Source organism: Carya illinoinensis, chromosome 11 (assembly GCF_018687715.1).
Source record: "Carya illinoinensis cultivar Pawnee chromosome 11, C.illinoinensisPawnee_v1, whole genome shotgun sequence".
In the NCBI taxonomy this organism is placed as follows: domain Eukaryota; kingdom Viridiplantae; phylum Streptophyta; class Magnoliopsida; order Fagales; family Juglandaceae; genus Carya; species Carya illinoinensis.
In genome coordinates, this window is record NC_056762.1 from 4,962,532 (window position 1) to 4,984,666 (window position 22,135).

The following is a 22,135-nucleotide window of genomic DNA, read 5'->3' on the forward strand; positions in this document are numbered from 1 at the left end:
AATCAGGTGGCATATGCATTAGCAAAAATTGGAGCTCAAGCGCAATCAACTGATATCTTAGAGATTCATGACTTTCCTTGCAAAATTAAGGAAATGTTGCAACTTAATAAAGTGGCCTTCCATATTTACGTTGTAAATGATGATGAGTATTAGTCGGGATTTTGTTACCACAATATTGGTTGCCATAAGTGAGAGCCAGTAATAAATTAAAACTTCGCCCTCTTTTGAAAAAAAAAAAAAACTACTATTTTAAAAAAGGAAAATTCTTCTTATCATCCTCACACTTCACACACCACACTTATTTTAATTTTTTTTTCATTTTTTCTATAATAAATATATAGTGTGTAAATGATAAATAGAATAATTTAATTAGTTTAATAAAAATAAAATGAAATAAAAAATAAAAAATATTATTTTAATATATAAAGTGTGTGGTGTGAGATGATGTGTAGCATTTCTCTTTAAAAAAATACAGAAACGTCAAATTTGGAACACCACTTTCGGTCCCCTCTCATTTTCCTTCCGAATATAACCTCAGATATGCTCTCGCTACAACACCACCAACTAAAAAAAGTCAAAAAACAAAAACAATTATTCTAGTTAGATAAAGATTACCGATAACGTTAGAATAACCACTATTCAGCAATATAAATGATGCAATTAATCGATGGAATTAAATAGAAGGTGGCAAGTAAAAATGAAAAGAAAAATGATTAGATAGTAGAGGGAGGGGAAAAGGAAGAACAGTACTGGTGAGTAGGCGAGGGGAGGGGTAGACCAGAGTGGGTCAGAAGCACACGTTATGAACAGGCAGTTCCATGTGCACACATGGGTGATGATTGGCGAAGGAAGAAACACTCGTCCACAGCAAAAACTACACATTTAGTGGAAACCCAGAGAAAGACGATCAACCATATCTACACCCACGTGGTTAAAACCCAAGCTTTAGCACTCTGTCACTGTTCTCTCTGATCTTTAAGCATACCCGATTCAGAGAAAGCAAAGAGATGGAGAAGAGCAGCGATGGGTTTGTGAGGGCCGATCAGATTGATCTGAAGAGCTTGGACGAGCACCTCAACAGGGCTTGGATCATGGAGAACAAGAAGGAGGATGGCACTTTTAACCATACTCGTAGCAATAGTATTCATATTGACGTCAGGACCCCCTCCAGGACTGTGAAGGAGAGGCAGGAGTGGGAGATAGATCCCTCCAAGCTCGTCATCAAGGCCGTCATTGCCCGTGGCACCTTCGGCACCGTTCACCGTGGCATCTACGACGGCCAGGATGTCGCCGGTCTGTCTCCCTTCCTCAGTAATTTTTGTTTTTTTATTATTTTCTCTTCTTCTATATCTACTTCTTTTCGGTTGATTATAATCTGCCAAATTTTATATTTTACACAAATTTTGTTGTTTCTTTTTAATTTTGTTCCTAGTTTTTGGCTTGAAATCTCGATTCACGACGTTCCCATTTTTGTTTCCCTCAGAACCCATTCTCCTTTTTTACTTGTAGTTTTTCCCTTCTTGTTGCTAGGGCTGCCGTTAATATAGTTTTCATAATTGTCATTTCTTGAAAAAACTTGTTATGTATGGAAAGTTGTTACTTGTAGTATTTGTGTTTTTTTCTTTGGATTAATTTAATCTTTTCTTAACGATTGGACAATTCAATTGATACCCAGTTGGTTTTGCATACATGCATACACTTGTCTTCGATCAATTTGGTTGATTTTGATATAATACTTTAATTTGGTCGGGGACCATTCTGACTAAGGCAAGCGGACAATCTCTTGGTACTTTTTCTACTTTTTGTCCTTTTAAGAACTATTAAAAATTTTTAATCCTTATAACAGAAACTTGATTTAGTCTTATGAAGGGATTGGGGATTTTTTTTATTTTTTTTTATAAGTAAAAAGAATTCTTTTTTTTTGATAGATTTTAAAATAGTTTTTATTTTTTATTTTTAAAGGAGGACGAAGTTCCAATTTATTACTAGCTCTTAAGTAAAAAGAATTTATTAAAACCGCGTAATCAGGCAACACAGGAAGTATACAGGAGATGAACCTAATTACAAGCTAGAAGAGATTGTGGATTTAACTGTACTCTTATGAAATCTGTAACTTATACACGGGTTCAGAGTGAATTTGCTGATGATAGTATATACTTGTTTGATGCTGTTGTATTTCTGAACTTTCATGTGATCTCTGCCTATAATTAAGGTCTTATTAGAAAAAATGGTCTCATCAGCTAAGAAAAATAGTAATAATCTAGTGTGGTATCTAAATATTACGATTGGTTCTCCTCTCATTGTCGTCACAATTTAGTAAAGCTATTGAATTTCTTTGTAAGATTATGTTAGCCTCTTTTGAATTTGTTATGCTGAGTGGGTTACATTTGTTATATATCATTAACGGTAGTAACCAGAGCTGTTGACAGTGGTTTTCTGTGGTCTGTATTCTTTCTTGATGTTTAGTTAAATTGCTCGATTGGGGTGAGGAGGGTCATAGGACAGAAGCTGAGATTGCTTCATTACGGGCAGCTTTTACGCAAGAAGTTGCTGTTTGGCATAAGCTAGATCATCCAAATGTTACTAAGGTTTACTCTCTAGTTCTGCATCTTTTTCTGTCTTCTGTATCCGCATATATATATATATATAATTTTAATATTACCTTTTTATAAAATTATGGTCCATGAATCTGTTGTCTCTTTTGGTTTCATTATCTCTCTTTTAGTTCACTGAATGATTCATTTTCATGATTCTCATATTCTTTTTTCCTTTGTTGGCTCTTCTATCACATTTTTGGGCTACTTAGTAAGAAAATTATTATGAGCTCAGATGGGCACAATCAACCCAATTACACAAGGTGTATACAAGAGAAAACACCCATCTAGGGGGAAGAAGAAACACAAAAAGATGTCAACTCACCATAACTAGGGAAGCCGTAACTATACTGAGCCAAAATCTGGACATAAAGCATTTTTGGCACAGGAGATTTAAGCTCTTCCAATGTCTTCCCACAATCTTCAAATTTAAATGAATATTTAAGAGTATGAGGTTCATATGTTCCTTAGTGGTATTCCAAAGCTATTATCAAGTCAAGAAACAAACACTAGATTTCAGCAATTCAATCTAGTTGCGGTAATCTAGAATTTATCTGATAGGAAGTTCTCTATGTACAATGCTCTGCTCTGTTCTCATGCACGCATGTAATACTTTCTCAGGTGCTTCTCGCCGGAGTTGACCTCTCCATCCTCGTCGACATATCCGTTTCATTTTCTTTTCTTTTTTTCTTTCTTTTCTTCCTATCCCTGCGTCGTGCTGTAGAGCTTCTTAAATGGAGGGAGGTAGGCACTTTACGGTGGAATCAAAGACTTTCACTTTCTCACTGGTGGGCAGTAACAGCTTTCATATTACTGAGAGGAATCGACAAATGGTAATGTATCTCTTCTTAAACAGTTTGTTAGCTTCATGGGTGGTAAAGATGGTGGAGGAAGCCCTTGACTCTCTCCGGCCCAAAGGGTTTTTCAGGAAACTGAGAGTGGGTAATGGGGTCCTGACTTTGCAGCACCATATAAACTCTAGAGGAAGCTTTCTACACTTGGAGGAGTTTTGCAATGGTAGGATGAGGGGCTCTCTGATGGTCCTTGAAGGCACGAAGGGCAGTGGCTGGGAAGGGTTTGCATACCACCTCAAAAAGGTGGCTGTCGTTGAGTGAGTGCAAACAAAGGATGGGCTTCGAGGGGTTGGGATGGGCAAGGTGCAAACAGAGGAAACAAGGAAGCTTCTCCCCTCCAATGGCATCTCGGTTTTGCTTTTACCGACAAGATGTAGCTTTGCCACGGCGTCGAAGTCAATGGGCAAGGTGCTAATCGGGGAAGGAGATGATGGTTGTCGTCGTGTGGGTAGTGGGGGGTCCTATGATGAACATATGAAGGTGGGGGAAGTCGGAGGTGTCCTATGGGCTATCAGAGCTCAACTGTCAGGGGTATCAGAGGAAGTTAGTTTATTGATGAATAAAGTGGATTTGGGCTTAAGTATGGTGATGGGTTTGGGCAGTGAGTCATTTGAAAAGCCCATGCCCACGAGGAAGGATGCGTTGGTAAGGGCTGAAGGCAATGCTGAAATGGATGGGCTGGGCTTAAGCAAGAGGGGGCCCATGTCTTTGGAGCATGTGGGGGCCCACGAGCTCTTTGTACTCACTCTATATGGTGGGCTAAAACTTTTCCTCGGACCGGTGAGCCCTCTATCATGGGCCTGACTGCTACTATTGACACGACGGTCAATCCGGCCGCCTTGCCGTCGACTCAGAATGAACCACTAGCCACGACCACAAGTAGGAAGCAACCTCAGGGCTCGTTCGAGAAGCACAACCACACAAAGGTGGCAGAATCAACTAGGATGCTCGAGATGGTGGTCATCTTCTATCCCCAAGCCTCTGGGAACTTGCCGTTGACACAGAAAGGGCCACCGTCCTCCGATGACCCCCCTTTGTTCCTGGCCTTGAATGAGAGGAACAATCGTGAAGAGGCATTGTCCTCAACTAGGCTACTTCGTTTTGAAGTCTCCGACAATCCTCAGCTCATTTTTAGCCCCTCAGGGACTAGTTCTCAACCGGGTCCGACTTACAGCTAATATGCAAGGAGTCTGGGGTTGATACTCCGTTAATTGATCTAGGGGATTTCGGGGACATGTCTATTCCCCTCTTTTCATTGCCACCAATGGCTTCATGGGCTGGCTTACAATCAGATTGGGTCCTACAAAAGGTAAACAAAATTCTTCATTGCATCAGGATTTCCTACAAAGGTTGTGAGGACTAGTTCAAAGCTCTACTCACCGCCATAGAGGCAGGACAGCCTCTCCTTGCCAGATCTAATGCTAAAAAAGATAGGGAGCTTAAAATGCTTGCTTGCTCCATAAATTATGATGCTAGGGAAGGAAGCGTGAGCAGGGGGAGACACAATGATAGGGTGAATCTCGATGTTCCATGAAACCCAAGATTCTTTCATAGAATGTTCGGGGATTGAATGACCCAAGCAAGCGCCTAAGAGTGAAGAACTTAATTTGGGAATGGAGGGCAGATGTGATTTGTTTGTAGGAGAGTAAACTGAAGTTTATTGATAGATACACAATAAGAAGCTTGTGGAATTGCTCTTAAGCGGGATGGACCACTTTTGCTTCAAAGGATGCTTCAAGGGGAATTATTGTGATGTGGGACAAGCGAGTAGTTAATTTGGTGGATAAATATGTCGGTGAATTCTCGGTAGCTTGTTCCTTCTCAAATGTGAAAGATGGTTTCGGTTGGGGGTTCGTAGGAATTTACAGGCCTAATGTTGACACTAGTAGAAAATTTCTTTAGGATGAGATCGCTGGCCTATGCAGTTGGTGGGATGTCCTGTGGTGTATCGGAGGAGATTTCAACATCACTCGGTTTTCGAGTGAAAGGTCGGGGGATTCTAGCATGGGCTCAATCATGGCTGACTTCTTAGCTTTAATTTTCAAGCTGGATTTGGTGGATCTACCTTTAGTGGGGGGAGATTTCACTTGATCAAACCGGAGGGCCTGGTCTAAGTTGGACAGATTCATTGTCTCTCCTTCTTGGGAGGCCCTTTTTCCCAACCTTTGCCAAAAAAGGCCCCCTAGACTTTGCTCTGATCACTTTCCCCTTTTATTAGATTGTGGGGATCTTTGTGAGGGACAGAGATACTTTAAATTTGAGAACATATGGCTGAAGGTGGACAGGTTTACGAAGAAAGTTAGTGCGTGGTGGGCCTCATATCAACTCACCGGCACTCCTAGCTTTGTTCTAGTCGGGAGACTTAAAGTTTTGAAAAATGACCTAAGAAAATGGAACATGGATGTCTTGGGGAACATTAATGACTAGCGGAACAAATTGTTTCAAGAGCTGCAGCAATTAGATGAAAAAGAGGCGGATGGGGCTTTCTCAGTTGAAGATAAGGAAAATGACCATAGTAGCTGAGTTGGAAAAAATCACCCTTATGGAGGAGATCTCCTGGAGACAAAAATCTCGAGCTCTTTGGTTGAAGGAATGGGACAAAAGCACAAAGTTTTTCCATAGAGCAACTAACTCCCATCGAATAAACAGAGCCATAGAGATTCTTCATTCGGAGGGCAAGGTTGTGTTGTACAAAGTCACTATTAAGGATCACATTGATCACTATCATGCTGAGCTTTTGACATAGCAATTCCAATGGAAGCCCAAAGTAGATGGACTAGTGTTCTATTCAATTGACCAATCAAGTGCGGCTTGGTTGGAGAGGCCATTCAAAGAGAATGAGGTGCTTAGCATACTAAAAGGGTTGGACAAAGACAAAGCACCGGGTCCAGATGGCTTCACGATGGCTTTCTTTCAAACTTGTTGGGACATTGTCAAGGAGGATCTCATTAAGTTTTTTCTTGAATTTCACTCTTTAATTAAATTTGAGAAAACCATTAGTGCCTCTTTCATCGCCCTTATTCCAAAAAAGGGCGAGGTCGGTGGAGGCGCAAGACTTCCATCCCATAAGTTTGGTGAGTGGGGTTTACAAGATCATCTAAAAAGTCCTTGCTAAGCAGCTGAGCGAAGTTATAGGGAAGATCATCTTGAAGTCACAATGCCTTTGTTAAAGGAAGGCAAATTCTTGACTCGGCTCTCATTGCTAACGAATGCTTGGAGAATAGAATCTGAGTTGGCATCCTAGGTATTTTATGTAAATTGAATATGGAGAAGGTTTTCGATCATGTGAATTGGGATTTCTTGTTATATATACTTGGTAGGTATGGTTTTGGGGAAAAATTGTGTCAATGGATAAAACATTGTATTACAACCATCAAATTCTCAATCCTGGTCAATGGCAATCTCGAAGGCATTTTCAACAGTTATTGGGGCTTGAGACAAGGGGACCCTTTATCCCCACTTTTATTCATTTCGTGATGGATGTGTTGAGTAAAATGGTGGAGGGGGTGGTGGATAGGGGCTTTATCACAGGTTTCTCGATGGGTAGTTCTGCGCATGGTAGCTTGACAGTACCTCATCTTCCTTTTGCTAATGGTACGCTGATCTTTTGCAACCCGGACCCTGATCAGATTCGCTCATTGAGAGCCCTTCTAATTTGTTTCGAAGCTGTCTCTGGTCTTGAAGTGAATTTATCCAAGTCTGAAATAGTTTCAGTTGGTTTGGTTGATAATTTAAGCGAAGTGGCTACTATCTTGGGCTGCAAGGTGTCATCCTTGCCTATAAAGTACCTTGGACTCCCTTGGGGGCTCCTCATAAATCCAATGCTATGTGGGATGGGATTGTCAAGAAAATTGAAAGCTAATTGGCGGGTTGGAAGAGAATTTATTTGTCTAAAGGCGGAAGAATCACACTTATCAAGAGTATGTTATCTAATCTCCCAACGTACTTCTTATCTTTATTTCCTTTGCCTGCACGGGTGGCGAATAGACTAGAGAACATTTTTCATGACTTCTTCATGGGAGGGTTATAGGATGAGAAAAAAGTTCCAAATGATTAAATGGGATAAAGTATGCACCCCCTTGTCTTGTGGCGGGTTGGAGGTAAGAAAATTGAGATCTTTTAACAAGGCCCTTCTTGGAAAATAGTTATGGCGGTATCATCAAGAAGGGAATGCTCTTTGGAGGAATATCATAGATGTTAAATATGGGAGCTTATGGGGAGGTTGGTGCTCTAATGAAGAGAGGTTATGGCGTGGGAGTAAGGAAATTCATTTGGAATGGATGGGAAGATTTACTCAATTTCAGATTTGAGGTAGGAAAGGGCATGCGTATCAGATTTTGGCACGATATTTGGTGTGGTGATCTTGCTTTGAAAACCCTTTCCCCTCTCTTTATAGGATTGCATCTGATAAAGATGCTTCTGTGGCTGATAATATGAGCATCTCCACTAATTCCCTGTAATGGTCCGTGAGATTCACTAGAGTTGTACAAGATTGGGAGATGGGAGACATTGCTAACTTTTACATTGTGCTATAAGCACTGAAAAAACAGGCAGGAGGGGAGGACAGATTACTTTGTACACCTTTAGGGAACAAGAAATTTTCAGTCCATTCATATTACAAGGCATTAACGACTCACTCCTTCAATGCCTTCCCTTGGAAGAGCATTTGGAGGAGCAATGTTCCCCTCAAGGCTGCATTTTTCAGCTGGTTGGCAGCCCATGGGAAAATACTGACTATTGACAAGAAAGTGGGGCCTCTATATAACAGATTGGTGCTCCATTTGCAAACATAACAGTGAATCAGCAGATCACCTACTTCTTCGTTGCGAAGTAGTCAAGGCTTTATGGGATGAAATCTTCACTAGGCTCGGCCTTGCTTGGGTAATGCCTAGGAGGGTGATAGACTTATTGTCTTGTTGGAGAGGGATTCGGGGTAATCGTCACATTGCAGCTATTTGGAAGATGGTGCCTCTTTGCTTAATGTGGTGCACTTGCAACAAAAGAAATGGTCATTGTTTGGCCAATAGGGAACACACTCTGGATGGTTTTAGGAATTGCTTTGGGCTTCTTCTATTGTATTGAATGGAACAAGTTTTAATGACTTTTATGCTACTTTCCGTAGCGCGTAGTTTGTAATTAGGCTCTTTCTTGTATACTCCATGTGTACTCAAGCTTTGCCTAATTACACGGATTAATAAAATCTCTTTTACTTATTAAAAAAAAAATTGCATTGGAGTGATTGTTTTCCAGGATTATGAGCCTCTTCATTCACAAAAGTTTTGTTTTCCTTGTGGTTCATGTCATCATGATACATCTCAAGTAGGCTGGTTTTTTTGTTATATACACTCAATGTCACTTGGAACAAATCAAACTATTGGATGTTTCATGATGAACTCTTCAAAAAGGTTAATCTAATTTCGGATTTGGTATGCATCATGGCAAAATGTCGTGCAACTCTTAAGCATTGTTGAGTGATACATGAAACCAATCAGCCGACTCTGTGTTGTTGTATAAATACCATGTGGGACCAAGGATGCTTTCTTCTCTTGATATGACTAGATCGAGATGTTTGAGGACTTTAGGTCAGCATGGAACTTTTTTTTCGATGAGTAAGATAAGATTTTATTAATGAGGGAGACGGATGTTCTCCCGGTACACAGGAAGTATGGATGAACCCACTCAACAACACAAGGGAAACACAAGGGTGCTAGCTGTCTCACAATGTAAAAGTAGATGGTCTACCTTTCCTTACTTTTCCTACACCTGCAATACTGGTATACCACCATGATGCCACATCTCCTCACGTTGTTCGAGGTCAGGATTTTCTCTGGTGCTGCTGTCCCCGTGGAGAAAGCCACTTTGGGAGGATCCCTGTTTCTCCAGATAAACCACTCTGGACATGGAACTGAGGAGTACGGGCTTTATGGATAGCTAATCTTTTTGCATAATAGATCTTTTCAGATAGATGGGAGGCACCTTTGCCTTTTTATGAGCAATCTCCTATAGTGATTTCATTTTGAAACTGTTAAGTGAATTAGACCAACTTGAATTGAATCAAACAAACCCAAGTATTGCTGCCTATTCCAAATATCTGTATCAAACATGGAAGCTACAGTCGAAAATGCTGCTCAATTTCTTTAAAATTGTTGTAATTTACTCATTCAAAGCTAAAAAAAGTGCTGGAAAAAGTGGTTAACGTGTTTAAGCTACCTTTCTCCTTGTATTGATCTCCATGGAAGTGAGAGACATGGAAAGGCATGTTGGAGTCAGCATCTGAAGCTAACACATATTGAGAAATGGTTCCCAAGAACGTGTTTAAGCTACCTTTCTCCTTGTATTGATCTCCATGGAAGTGAGAGACATGGAAAGGCATGTTGGAGTCAGCATCTGAAGCTAACACATATTGAGAAATGGTTCCCAAGAACGTAACCACTACCATTGCTAAAATAACAATTAAGGGAAGAAAACGAATTTCAATTATTGTTGAAAATGTCTGTTGACATTCTAATACATGGAACTTGGGAGTCCATGTCTAGTTATAGGAGAGGCACTGCCTTATGTGTATTTATATAATCCTCGTGATCCAGAGTTCCCTTTGTGTTTCCTTTATATAATATTTTGATCTAATAGCACAAACCTTGAAGTTTTGACCATGGAGGGAAGCCATGCTCCTTGGGGGACAAAGAAAAGGCTGGGTATAGGGCTGCTAATGTTTTCGACTAAGGAATCCTCAAAGCATGTTTTTTCCCTTTTGAATTTCATTTTCTTTAATTTGATATTCTGGGCTGCCTTTCTCATATCCCGATGTCATAGTAGCAATTCAAGTACTATTGCTGTCTTACGATTAAAAAGAGTTGGTGCATTTGGATGTTTAAGCTATTATGACAGTGCAGTACATGCAGTTCAGGTTGATTCTTTTTTTCCCCCCCTTTCTCAATTGTTTTTTTTTTTTTTTTCTCCTGTTTTCGTGGAAAATGGACGAAATTATTAACATTTCTGTCATCCTTCATTGTAGTTTCTGTCTTATTTGACATTATGGTCTTTTAATATCCAGTTTATAGGGGCAACAATGGGCTCATCAGAACTACAAATACAAACTGATAATGGTCAAATTGGCATGCCAAGTAATATCTGTTGTGTTGTTGTGGAATATCTGCCTGGGGGTGCTCTGAAATCTTACCTCATAAAAAACAGGAGAAGGAAGCTAGCTTTTAAGGTCGTCATCCAGCTTGCACTAGATCTTGCTAGGGGGTACCCACCATTTGTATCTTGCTCAGTGTTTGCAATTCTTTTGTTCTTCATAATACTGTGGTTTCCAGTTAAAAAATGACACGACTTGTAATTTTTTCTAATGAGGCACTTGAAAGCTTAATATGCACTATATCTCGTAGGTTGAGTTACCTTCACTCGCAGAAAATTGTTCACAGAGATGTAAAGACAGAGAACATGCTATTGGATAAGACACGTACGGTAAAAATTGCTGACTTTGGAGTTGCTCGTGTTGAGGCTTCAAATCCTAATGACATGACTGGGGAGACGGGGACACTTGGTTATATGGCTCCCGAGGTATAGTCTATTTATTTAAGTGCTAATTTTCAAATTAAGACTTCAAAACTATGCAAACAACTTCTAGTTGATTCTTCTGGGATTTTTACTCGTCTACTTGTGCTTAGGGAACAAATAGAGAGCATATAGATCCATAACAACGAAGTGGATGCCTCTCTTAGGCCAAAGTTATCAATCTCAGTTTTATGTAATTTTAAAAGAAGTGGATGGCTCTATGTTGTCTCTGCAAAGAGGAGTTCTTCCAATAGCAGTTAGCACAATGATGGTTATTTTTATAAGTACACAGTTGCAGACCCACGTTTGGACTGGGGGCGGCCATGCACCTCCCCTCCCCAAAGAAAAAGAATAATGGCACCTCCTTTTTACTTTCTACTAAGTCATCCGATCATTTATTGGCCCAAATCACTAAAAAGATCCAGACCAACTATGAAGTCCAAAAGTTTAAGTTGATAGGAAAATGTAGACTTAATTATTTGTATTATATTCTTAACACTCTCAATCACATGTGGGCCAAACTTCTCTTTAATAAGTGGGGCCAACACTTGAATATTTAATTAAATGAGATGGAGTGTAGAGTTAGGGTTCGAACTCAGGACCTTTGCTTTGATGCCATGTGAAATCACTTGTCCCAAAAGGTTATGGAAACAACAATCAGATTACATCAAAAAGAGAAAATGGCACGAATCACACAACTTTTCACCTACCCTACAAAAGAAACAAACAAAAGGTTTCTTTTTTTTTCTTCTTTTTTTTTTTCTGGCTTTATTAAGCAATTGGCATGTTTTCTATCTTGATTATCAAACAATTGAGCTGCTTTGCTACTCAATTTTTTTTATGGAAAAAACAGTCTCCTTTAAAAACAAATTATGCTAAAAGCAACCTTCGCTTTTCAGATATTTTCGTGGCTGAATAATTAATAAAAACACTTGTTCTAAGTAAACCCCAAATTGCTAAGAAGTTTGATTTAGATTTAATGCTTGAGGATTTTATTTCTGTAAAAGACCTTAAACTTCTATTTTAGGTACTTTGAATCTTCTTCTTCTTTTTCCTTTTGTATGGCTAATGGGTAAGTAAATGTTATCTCAATGATATATCATTCTTGACACATTAAGACACGTATTGGTGAACTTTAATGTGTACGCTTTTTAAGATACATAAATTGTATTAAAAGTGCATTATTTATATTTTAAATTTTTTATCATATTTTTCTACATTGTAGAACATAAACTCCTGGTTCCACCACTGTAAGTACAATGGAGGTGTTGAATTACTGGCCCTATTGTTTTAGCTAAGAGCTTACTCAGAATTACCTTAAATCACTATTACATTGCGAGCAGCTTGGGGGTTGTTTGATCCAAAACACGGGGAATTTTATTTTCAAATGCAATAATTTCAGAGATAAAGATTTCTTCTTTATTTATTATGTTTTGAAGGATGGCTTAAAGAAATACTAGATCATACATAATAAGCTTTTCACCAAAACCAAGCTACTATTACCTTAGCGAGCAGCTTTGGGATTGTTTGATCCAAAACACACAGCTTATTTTTATTTAATCCTCTAATTGCAGGGATAAAATTTTCTTCTTTATTTATCATCTTTTGAAGGATGACTTAGAAGAAATGGTAGATCTGACATAATAAAATTTTCCAGCAAAACCAAGATACAGTTAATGATTTGTCTCAAGATTACCTGTCACCTTTAACTCATGAAACTATCGAGGTGAATTACCTCATTATAAGAACTAAGGAGCACACCACATTCCCATTTTTTTCTGCGTACCACAATGATCTGTGTTCTAGGTAACTTAGAGCTAATCATTTACTTGTATGCGGTTTACAGGTTCTCAATGGCAATCCATATAACAGGAAATGTGATGTGTACAGTTTTGGCATCTGTTTGTGGGAGATATATTGCTGTGACATGCCGTATCCTGACCTTAGTTTCGCAGAAGTGACTTCAGCTGTGGTTCGGCAGGTAAGTCATCAGCTCCTATCGGAAATCATTCTACCCTATAAGTGTCGAGTCTTTCTGCAGGAGTCCTTTTTTCTTTTTTCTTGTTTCTTTTTTTAAGGAAGTCTAATTCATTATGGTTAATTATTTTCTTGAGCGATGTTCTCATAATGAAATCCCAGAATCTGAGGCCAGAGATACCAAGATGCTGCCCAAGTTCCTTGGCAAATGTAATGAAGCGCTGCTGGGATGCCAATCCTGACAAGCGGCCAGAGATGGAAGAGGTAGTTTCCATGATAGAGGCCATTGATACATCTAAAGGCGGAGGTATGATCCCACTCGATCAGTCCCAAGGTTGTCTTTGCTTCCGCAAGTATCGTGGACCTTAAATTCTTTGGTCTTCATAAACAACTTCATGTAATTATTTCAAAGACTGGAGAGATCCAACTGTAATTACACAGAAGATAACAAAACTTGGGATATCTTGATGCGAGAAAACAGAAGGTGATGGGCGGAGCTGTGCTACATCTCACTTTGTTGGATGATGCAAAGTTTTTGCTTCCCTTTCAAGATGTATATTTCTTTTGTCAAAATAAGTTTTGAATTTCCCCAATATGTGTATTTTACTCTGGTTGTTGGACTGTAAGATGGATGTCCCATTAATATAGTTTGATCAATTACTCACTGATATTTGAATCCACTCTTATGGGACGATGGAGTGAAATCAATTGTTGTTATAGTTCCAAATCTTCAAACCCAAGCGGTTGGCCCAAGTGGTGAAGGCCTTAGTCTTGAAATATCACACTCCCTTTAAGGTCCAAGGTTCAACACCTTATGGGTGTAAACAATCCTTTGGGATCACTCCCTGGTGAAAATTCAGCGATTTAACCAGTTTCATATAAAGAAACTTCTACGGGTGTGGTGTGCAAGGCAACGATTTACTCTGCATGGATGGGTTTGAAGGGCCTTACTTTGGAGAAGTTCCCCGACATAAATAAATATTAAAAAAAAAAAAAAAAAAAAAAAAAAAAAAAAAAAAAAGGGAAAAAGTTTCAAATCTTCCCAAACTTGTCTCTTTATCTCTAGAAAAAACCGAGTCATTTCTGAGGTGTTCTTTATCTCAAATCACCTCGAGCTTGCTCCATTAACAGTTCAATGGCAAGCTTGACAGCTTAGATTATAATTGGATAAGTGTAATGAAATAAGCTTAAATTACCTGTAATGTCTCTCCAGCACATTTTACCACCTTTTCTCTTTTACTTTTAATTTAAGGAAGAATATGCCAAAATCAAGGGTATTGTTCACCAGCCCCAGTTTTTAAAATCTGCCAGATGATGACAAGCATGGCCTGATGAAGTCATGCCTGTCGTTTGTTACAAAATCTGCAATGAAAAAGAAGAAGAAGACGACTTGCTTGCTGATCCATGTACAGTAATTTCATGATACATTACTTGACAATTCTAATCAAATCACTTTATCTCTCTTCTACTTTGGTATGTGGGAACTGTTCTGTGTTTTAAAGAAGTGTAAAACCTTATGCAGGCACATGAAATAAGTGAATACGACTACAAAATTGAACTGGGAATAGCATTAAGATTCTTATGCATAAAAGAGTTGGGTCTCACGAGCTGTTGTGTCCCATTGAGTCGGCCTGTAGTAAATGGCATACAGAATGAGCTGCACCAAACCAGAAAACGCTCCCAAAACATTGGGAATCTAGCACCAAATCAAAACAATTAAGAACATGTTAAGTTTGCCTACTAATCCTCGAAGCCACCAAAGTACCTTTGGCACGTTAATTGTATCTTAAATCCCCTAATTTGAATTGAAAACAAAACAAAACTAGTTTTGTGTCCGCACAAAGTAATCGACTCGACGGACAAAAGAATGTAATTTGCCACTAGAGTTTTTTTAGTTGCAAGCCACACCTTTCATACTGCCGAGATAACACAATTTGATTTACAAGATAAGTTTAAAATTAAATTATTTTACAATTTCAATCTTGCCATGTTAGAGATGTGGAGAACGTGTTATCCGTACAACTTGTAAATATAATTTTTCTATTACGAGGCATATACTAGCCCTAGGCCTTAAGTTGAATAGCAGGAAAACAATAAAACAATCCATGGAGTTACCAAGATGTAGACATCGAACTTTAGGAGCGAATAAATCATCCAAACAACAGTATCGCAGAAGTTTGCCAGTGAGAGAGTGAATGGCATGTACTTCACACTCTTTGTCCTAATGACCATGCGCTGCCATTACAAAGAGAGAAAAAAAAATGCAGATCCAAGTTAAAGTAAAATACTAAAAGTAGGATATAAATTTCCTGTGGATACATGGCATCGGAGGAGACATACATACATACATACATACATAATACATACATACCATGACTGTCAAGGGTGAAGCATACATCACGATATTGAAGATAATACATAATATCCCAACTATCATGGATCTGTCTTTGGTGGTATGGAAAACTTGCAGGGCGATGACAACTACGCAGATAATGAAGATGGTTTCAATCACAAGAGCAATGATGATCTTCCGCTGAAAGACAAATATAACAAAACTAAATACATGTTAAGATAATGAAGAACATGCAGCAGACCAACCTACAGATATATTATATATAAAATATATATATAAATATATATATATATATATATATAGATGTTTATGTGGTTTGATTTACTTACACGCTTAGAGAAGGGAGAATATATGAAGAAGATGATGAGATAGATGAGCTCGATTACAAGGCCAGCGCTATTGATTGAGATGACAAGATAACTGTCTGGATGCACAAAGGGAAGACCGTAGATGCACCACAATGCGCAGTTGAGTACTGTTGCTAAGTATGGATCAGGCTTGAAGTCTTCCACTGATTTTGCCTGGTATATTTTTATGAATGTTGGGCTGCCATTTTTATTCACCATTTACTATGAACTATTAGGAGTATATAAAAATAAGCCTACGGGCAAGTATATGTAAAAATTTATAGTGCATGTTTGGAATCAAATTCCCCTCAAGTTCAGGTGGCTTAAGCAGGAAATTAAGAGACATGAAGTGAGCTCTTTAATATTTATCGAGAATTTGATGTGACAGTCATAAATATTGTATGGCTTAATTAATGTGTCTGCCTCTATCCCACTTGAGACCCTTAAATTGAACCTGAAGAAATCGTTTTTCGTGCATATTTGAGTTAGAGAGAGAGATTACATTGGAGAGGCAAACAAGCCAAGAGCGAGAATATTCCCTGCAAACAGAAACGAGAAAGTTGAGGAGTATTAAATTAAGAGTACTGCTATATCTATAAAAGAATTATACAAAAATAATATCATAAATTAATATAGGTTCATTTGATCTATTAGATTTATTTACAATAAAAGTAATTTTACAATCTGACGAACTACATTAAGCCACGTCAGTTTCATGTGAAATTATTTTTATATAATCTTTATGTGATTAGAGTATTTCACTTAAATTAAATATCATGTGGCTTAGCTTTCTGTATTGGATTATTATAGATTATCTTCCATCTGCATCCTCAATTATCAATGCTTTTATACTTTGCTTACCCAGAAAAATGGCCATGGCCAAGAAAGACATGTAGCAATGATACATGAGTAACACAAATGAAGTAATAAATGGGTAGCTAGCTATCATTCTATTCAGCTTGATGTTCCACATTGAGATTCTTATATATCCAGAAAAACTGGAAATTCCTCTAATTATTTTAATTTGATCGTTATATGTCATCAAAGATAAGAAAAAGAAAATCCTTTGATAAAATGAAAGCTAACATCCCTTAAATTTTCTCAGGTAATTTCATTAAATTACCTCAAATTTTGCGATTGACATTTACACAACAAAATGCTCTGATCAAAACATGAAGAAGGTTTGAAGCACTAACCGAGGACACCCACAATGGTTCTAGTTGTCTCAGTGTCAACCATACTTGCTGCAATATTTTCCAGGAAAAAGACGAGATACTTTGAACAAGAAAACGAATTTATTAAGAAAATAGCAGCATAAAGTATAGTACTAATTAGTAATTAGTGAACAAAAATGTGTCATCCATTGCTGTGTCTGCGTGCTTGAATTAGTAGAGCCACTCTATTTCCAGTACACTTGTAACTTGATCCTTTATTTTCGATTTATCCTTGAATTTATTCTCTGATATTTCTCAGAACTAGTTAGAATTAATTATTAATATTTAGAAATTAACCCTTTTTTTTCTTTTTTATGAGTTTAAAATCTTGTGTTTATAATTTATAATGCAAGTTAATTTCTTCCAAATTGGATTAAAGGAATTAATTGTTGTGTGTCTTTAAGCACATCATGAGAGACACTTGTCTTTTTAAATAAGATTAACAATGTCAGATAAAAAATGAGAGTTTTTAAATATAAAGGAAAATGAACTAATATAATTATTCCTTTTATTTTTAAGATCATCTTTTATCGTCAATTATGACGGCTAATTAATTATGACCGTCCTTAACAGTCATAATTGACCGTCCTTAGCCGTCAATTATGATCGCTCTTAACCATCATAATTGACCGCCCTTAACCGTCAATTAAGACTTAAGTTATACCTAAACTCTTTTATACTCCAATATATATGGGTATCATTCACTTGTATATGAAGAAGTTTTGTATTGAATAACGACGCTTTCTCTTGCAATATTATTTCTTTTCTAGTTTCATAACAGTCCCTGTATTTTCATAGAGATGACAAAAAAACCCACTGAATTACCAAACTAGTCCTAATTTATTATATGGAATCAATTTAGTTTGGATAATGAGTCGAGTTGAGATGAGTTGAAATAAAAATTAAAAATTGACTAAAATATTATTTTTAAATTTGAAAAAATTGAATTGTTTATTATATTTTGTATTGAAATTTGATAAAATTATAATAATTAAATGAGATGAATTAAAATAAGTTTAGTATCCAAAAGCAATAAATGTAAAATAACATTTGGTTTGGCACTTCACATTAGCCATAAACCCATGGGGTTGTTCTAATCGATTAGGAATAGTTCGCCAAGATTTTTATTTTTATTTTTATTTTTTTTTATTTTTTGGTGATTGAAAAATATTATTCTTTGTCTTGAATTTCATCCTTAAATCACACTAGAGCCGTGCTACATCCACCGAGACCTATCCTAAGAAGAATAAAGTATCTTTTTTATTTTTTTATTCTTTTTTTAATATTTTTATATATTTTTTAAAATAAATTCACAACATCATTAAAAAATACTTTTTTAATCATTAAATAAAAAAAATTATCGAGACCCAACATTCGGTGGCTATATCATTTTTTATCCCACTAATATTATAAGCGGATTTTTTAAATAATTAAATTATTACTTAAAAAGTTAAAATCTATCATCTTAGTTGATGTGATTGAGAATAATAATATTTTAAAAAAATTAATTATAATTTACATCCTCCAAACTTAAATGTCCCGTTGAATTGAATTCCCACTCATAAGTAGGATCTATTGGGCCAAGGAATGAATGGGTTGGACCTTATCTTGAGATAAAAGGTAAAGTAATTAGAGTTTTAAGCAGACATTATTAATTGTCATATTAGTAAAAGGAAATGAGTGACACTAAGAAAAGTTGTAGACTGCATAAGTATTATATGATTATTTTAAAAATGAATAAGGTTTTTTATTAAAAATTTAGATCTTTTTCACACAAGTCTCGTATTTATTTATTTTTAAAAAAAATAATTATACGACACTTATGTAATGTAAATATTAATTTTTTAAAAGGAAAATGCATAATGTGAAAGAGTGACCCAAATGAATGTTTAAGGCTATGAGACCTGTATTTTCAAACATATTCATGACTACTGAGATTGACGCTTACCAACTTTTCTGGTACCAATTGCCCAACTCAAGTCACAGCTTGACACATTACAAATTCTACATGCTGAGCTATCATTCCATTTTATTTTATCACGATGAGGTTGCACTATTTACTAATCTTTGAGTTGTTTTAAAAAAAATGATCCAAAAAAAAAAAAAAGTGTCACATTTAAAAAAAATATGATGAAAGTGAAATAGGAATATAGTATATATATCATCTCTCTTCTTTAATTATATATATATATATATAATTGAAAAAATAGTAATTTCCATCAAATGAAAAGAAAATAGTAAAGTAGTACTGCCATCTAAATAATTTACTTATATTGGTAAGAAACCAATTTTTAGGTATATTGAAAGGTAGGCTGATAGATACAACATTAGGGCTTTTTGTGGTTGACCTAAATTACTAAAAGAAGAGGCATGTAATGAATTGAACTCTTTGATTTTTGGCGAATCAACTGTATTTCATTGGTTATGATGCAATCCTTTTTTATTTTTATTTTTTATTTTCATATTTTATAATAGAGAAATAATAATTGTAGTCGTGAATGCGCAAACGACATGTAATTACTTTAAAAAAAGTAAATATATATGGATCCACATAAAAATATATATTTTTAATAGTAAACTCTACTATTTTATAGTAATAGTGAACTTTATTATTTTTTATAATGATTGTACGACACTTATGCATTCTACAATTATATAAAGCATTAGTATGTGAGTATTATATGAAGAGAAAATAATATCATCCATGACTTGTTGATATCATATTGGACATCCATCACACTATTGCTTGTCAGCTTTTCATTCCAACAAAGGGATGATCCAGCAAAAAGTCAGTATTGGGGCCAAACATCCAGTAACTTTCCCAGTCAAATCCCTAAAACTTTTTATGCACTTCCCTTAAAAAGAGTTCAGAATTGTTGATTAGACACCATATTCTCTCTAAAGTTTAAAAGCCAAGAAAGAAAGGAGCCATCTGCTCATTTCCTGTTGCCAAATGCCACTTCGGTGTCTGCTTATTTTACCCCCAAAATATCTGTTACCATCTTTTCTCATAATAAGTGAAGCAGATTACACTAGCCGGGCCGCAATTGAAACAGTGTTTTTTGATGCATGACAAGTCTCTGTTTCTGGGTCCCTGTGTTTGAAAAGTGAAAAGTCCAGAATCCAATATGGTATTGGGAACTTGGAAGTGTTTGGCATGAGAGCTAGACGTCTAACTAAACTGTTCTGAGAAGAATCAAACTAGTTTTGCTTCTGTGGAAAGATATTAAAGGTAATGGAGATATTCATCTATGTGATTCTATTGTTTGCTGGTATTGCTGTATTGATAGTAATACACGTTTGTATAGCTGGGATAGTTCATAGGAGAAGGAATAATCAAGGTGATCATGACCATAATCATAATATGGTTACAATCAGCAATGAGAAGAAAACAATGTCCAAAGATGATATGAAAAGGCTTCCTTGCTTTGAGTACAAGGTAACAGAAAAAGAGAATGCTAGCTCAGTTGATTGTGCTGTGTGCCTGGAGAACTTCATGATGGGTGATAAGTGCAGATTACTGCCAAATTGTAAACACAGTTTCCATGTTCAGTGCATAGATTCATGGGTGTTGAAGACACCAGTCTGTCCAATCTGTCGAACTTGTGCCAATCCTAGTCTGAAGATTGAAGTGGTTTGAAGAGAGGAGGAGAGCAGCATCTCGAGTTGAATTGACATAGAAGAAAGGTTTTTTGTTTAAAGAAAACATATGCAAGGCCCATTGTACAACTCAAGTGCGCCTATCTACTTCTGCAGCTACTAATTTTCCTGTCCAATCTTTTTAGCTTTGTATCAGATACTGGGAACCATGTTTCAAAATCCTTGAAAGTGGGATTATTGTTTATATTTTCCCATTCAAACAGAATACATAGAACAAGTGCGGTCTACTTAGCTCCCTGCTCTTCTCTTCTTTCCTTTTAATCAAGACCAACTTCACTTTCAAATGGAATCTGGTTTTTTCTTTTTCTTTTAAGAAAATGCTCATCAGAAATGAGACGCATGAGTTCTGATTCCTCAATGCTTTCACTTCATTGACCCTTTCATTTTATTTGATTTATTTTTCTTTCAGACTTTCAGTAAGAAAAAGTCATTTTTTACGTGGAGTGATTGATGCCTTGGACTTTGATGGTTGTTCATCCGTACACTTGAACACTAGTCTCTAGATTTATCACATTATTGAGCAGAATTAGGACTCCATTAGAGGTTGTAAAGTATTAAACTGTAATAAAGAGTATGGTATTCTAGGATGAGACAACTTCTACTTATCTTATATTTTTCTTCCAACTTGGACTAGGATCTACTCACTAGAGTCCTCGTTATATTCTTCAATCTCAAGCCCTGCTTTTCAAATAAACCTTTGAGATTTTATTATATAATCCTATATTATTTCTACCAAATCTATATTTATTTTAATGTCTACCATATTTAGCATATTTTTTTAAAAAAAAGGATGACAATTTGTGTTGTTGTATTGAGTTTGGATCATGTTAAGTTAGATTCAAGTTGTATATGACTCAATTGTAATTCAATAGATCAAACCTCTCAACTCTTATTTAACAATTCATGTTAAGTTCATGGCTAGTGATAAAAATCATATCTCTAAACATATTGAATTAGTTTTAGATCGAGTCAAGTTCAAGTCTTATAGAAATGAACCTAAAACGACGATATGTTAAACTAAACGAATCAGACTCTCAATCCTAGCTCGCTAATTTGGTATTGGATTCATGTTAAGTTAGCTTAAGAACCGAAAACCCTAATATTAAAAAGAGTAGAAATATCAATTTGAAAACAATAAATGAGAATTGAAAATTAGTACAAAATGGATGACATATCAGTATTAAATTCTTAATACATTTCGCTATCACAAAAAAGTGACATATCAGAGTTAATTTAAAAAAAAAAAATGTTTGTGGCTACGTTTCAATATTGAACTGAGTTGAGTTGAAATGAAATTTGAAAATTGAATAAAATATTATTAGAATATTATTTTTTTAATATTATTATTATTTTAAAATTTGAAAAGGTTAAATTGGTTATTATATTTTTTATTAAAATTTAAAAAAATTATAATAATTAGATAAAATAAATTAAAATAAATTTAGAATCCAAACTGGCAACAGTAGAGAAACTTGGCGATACCGCGTGAAACGCGTAAGATACTAAGACCTGTTTGAAGAGAAGCGGAAGTAACGTGAAGGGCTCTAGAAACGCGCTTTAAGCCATCATAGACTTC

General features: G+C 36.2%; 3 protein-coding genes across 4 annotated transcripts; 2 read left to right on the plus strand and 1 right to left on the minus strand.

Annotated features, from left to right (window-relative positions):
• The first annotated feature begins 734 nt into the window (after nt 1–734).
• Nucleotides 735–13,655, plus strand: LOC122281026 (serine/threonine-protein kinase STY13-like). Of its 2 annotated transcripts, none has more exons than XM_043092218.1 (6): nt 735–1,293; nt 2,467–2,588; nt 10,503–10,699; nt 10,840–11,014; nt 12,855–12,989; nt 13,148–13,655. In XM_043092218.1, exons 1-6 carry the CDS (start codon nt 1,008–1,010, stop codon nt 13,352–13,354), a joined length of 1,122 nt encoding a protein of 373 aa, XP_042948152.1. In that variant the 5' UTR covers nt 735–1,007; the 3' UTR covers nt 13,355–13,655. The 2 variants fall into 2 exon arrangements, with proteins under 2 accessions (XP_042948152.1, XP_042948153.1); XM_043092219.1 differs by lacking the exon at nt 735–1,293 and adding an exon at nt 3,216–10,355.
• Nucleotides 13,656–14,361: 706 nt separating this feature from the next.
• Nucleotides 14,362–17,012, minus strand: LOC122281027 (bidirectional sugar transporter SWEET5). The gene is made up of 6 exons (XM_043092220.1): nt 16,882–17,012; nt 16,188–16,224; nt 15,668–15,884; nt 15,357–15,518; nt 15,101–15,220; nt 14,362–14,681 (listed from the first exon to the last, which is right to left on the minus strand). The coding sequence occupies exons 1-6, from the start codon at nt 16,922–16,924 to the stop codon at nt 14,565–14,567; spliced, it is 696 nt and encodes a 231-aa protein (XP_042948154.1). The 5' UTR covers nt 16,925–17,012; the 3' UTR covers nt 14,362–14,564.
• Nucleotides 17,013–20,134: 3,122 nt separating this feature from the next.
• Nucleotides 20,135–20,539, plus strand: LOC122282139 (RING-H2 finger protein ATL40-like). Its single transcript, XM_043094098.1, has one exon. It carries the CDS (start codon nt 20,135–20,137, stop codon nt 20,537–20,539), a length of 405 nt encoding a protein of 134 aa, XP_042950032.1.
• The last annotated feature ends 1,596 nt before the right edge of the window (nt 20,540–22,135 follow it).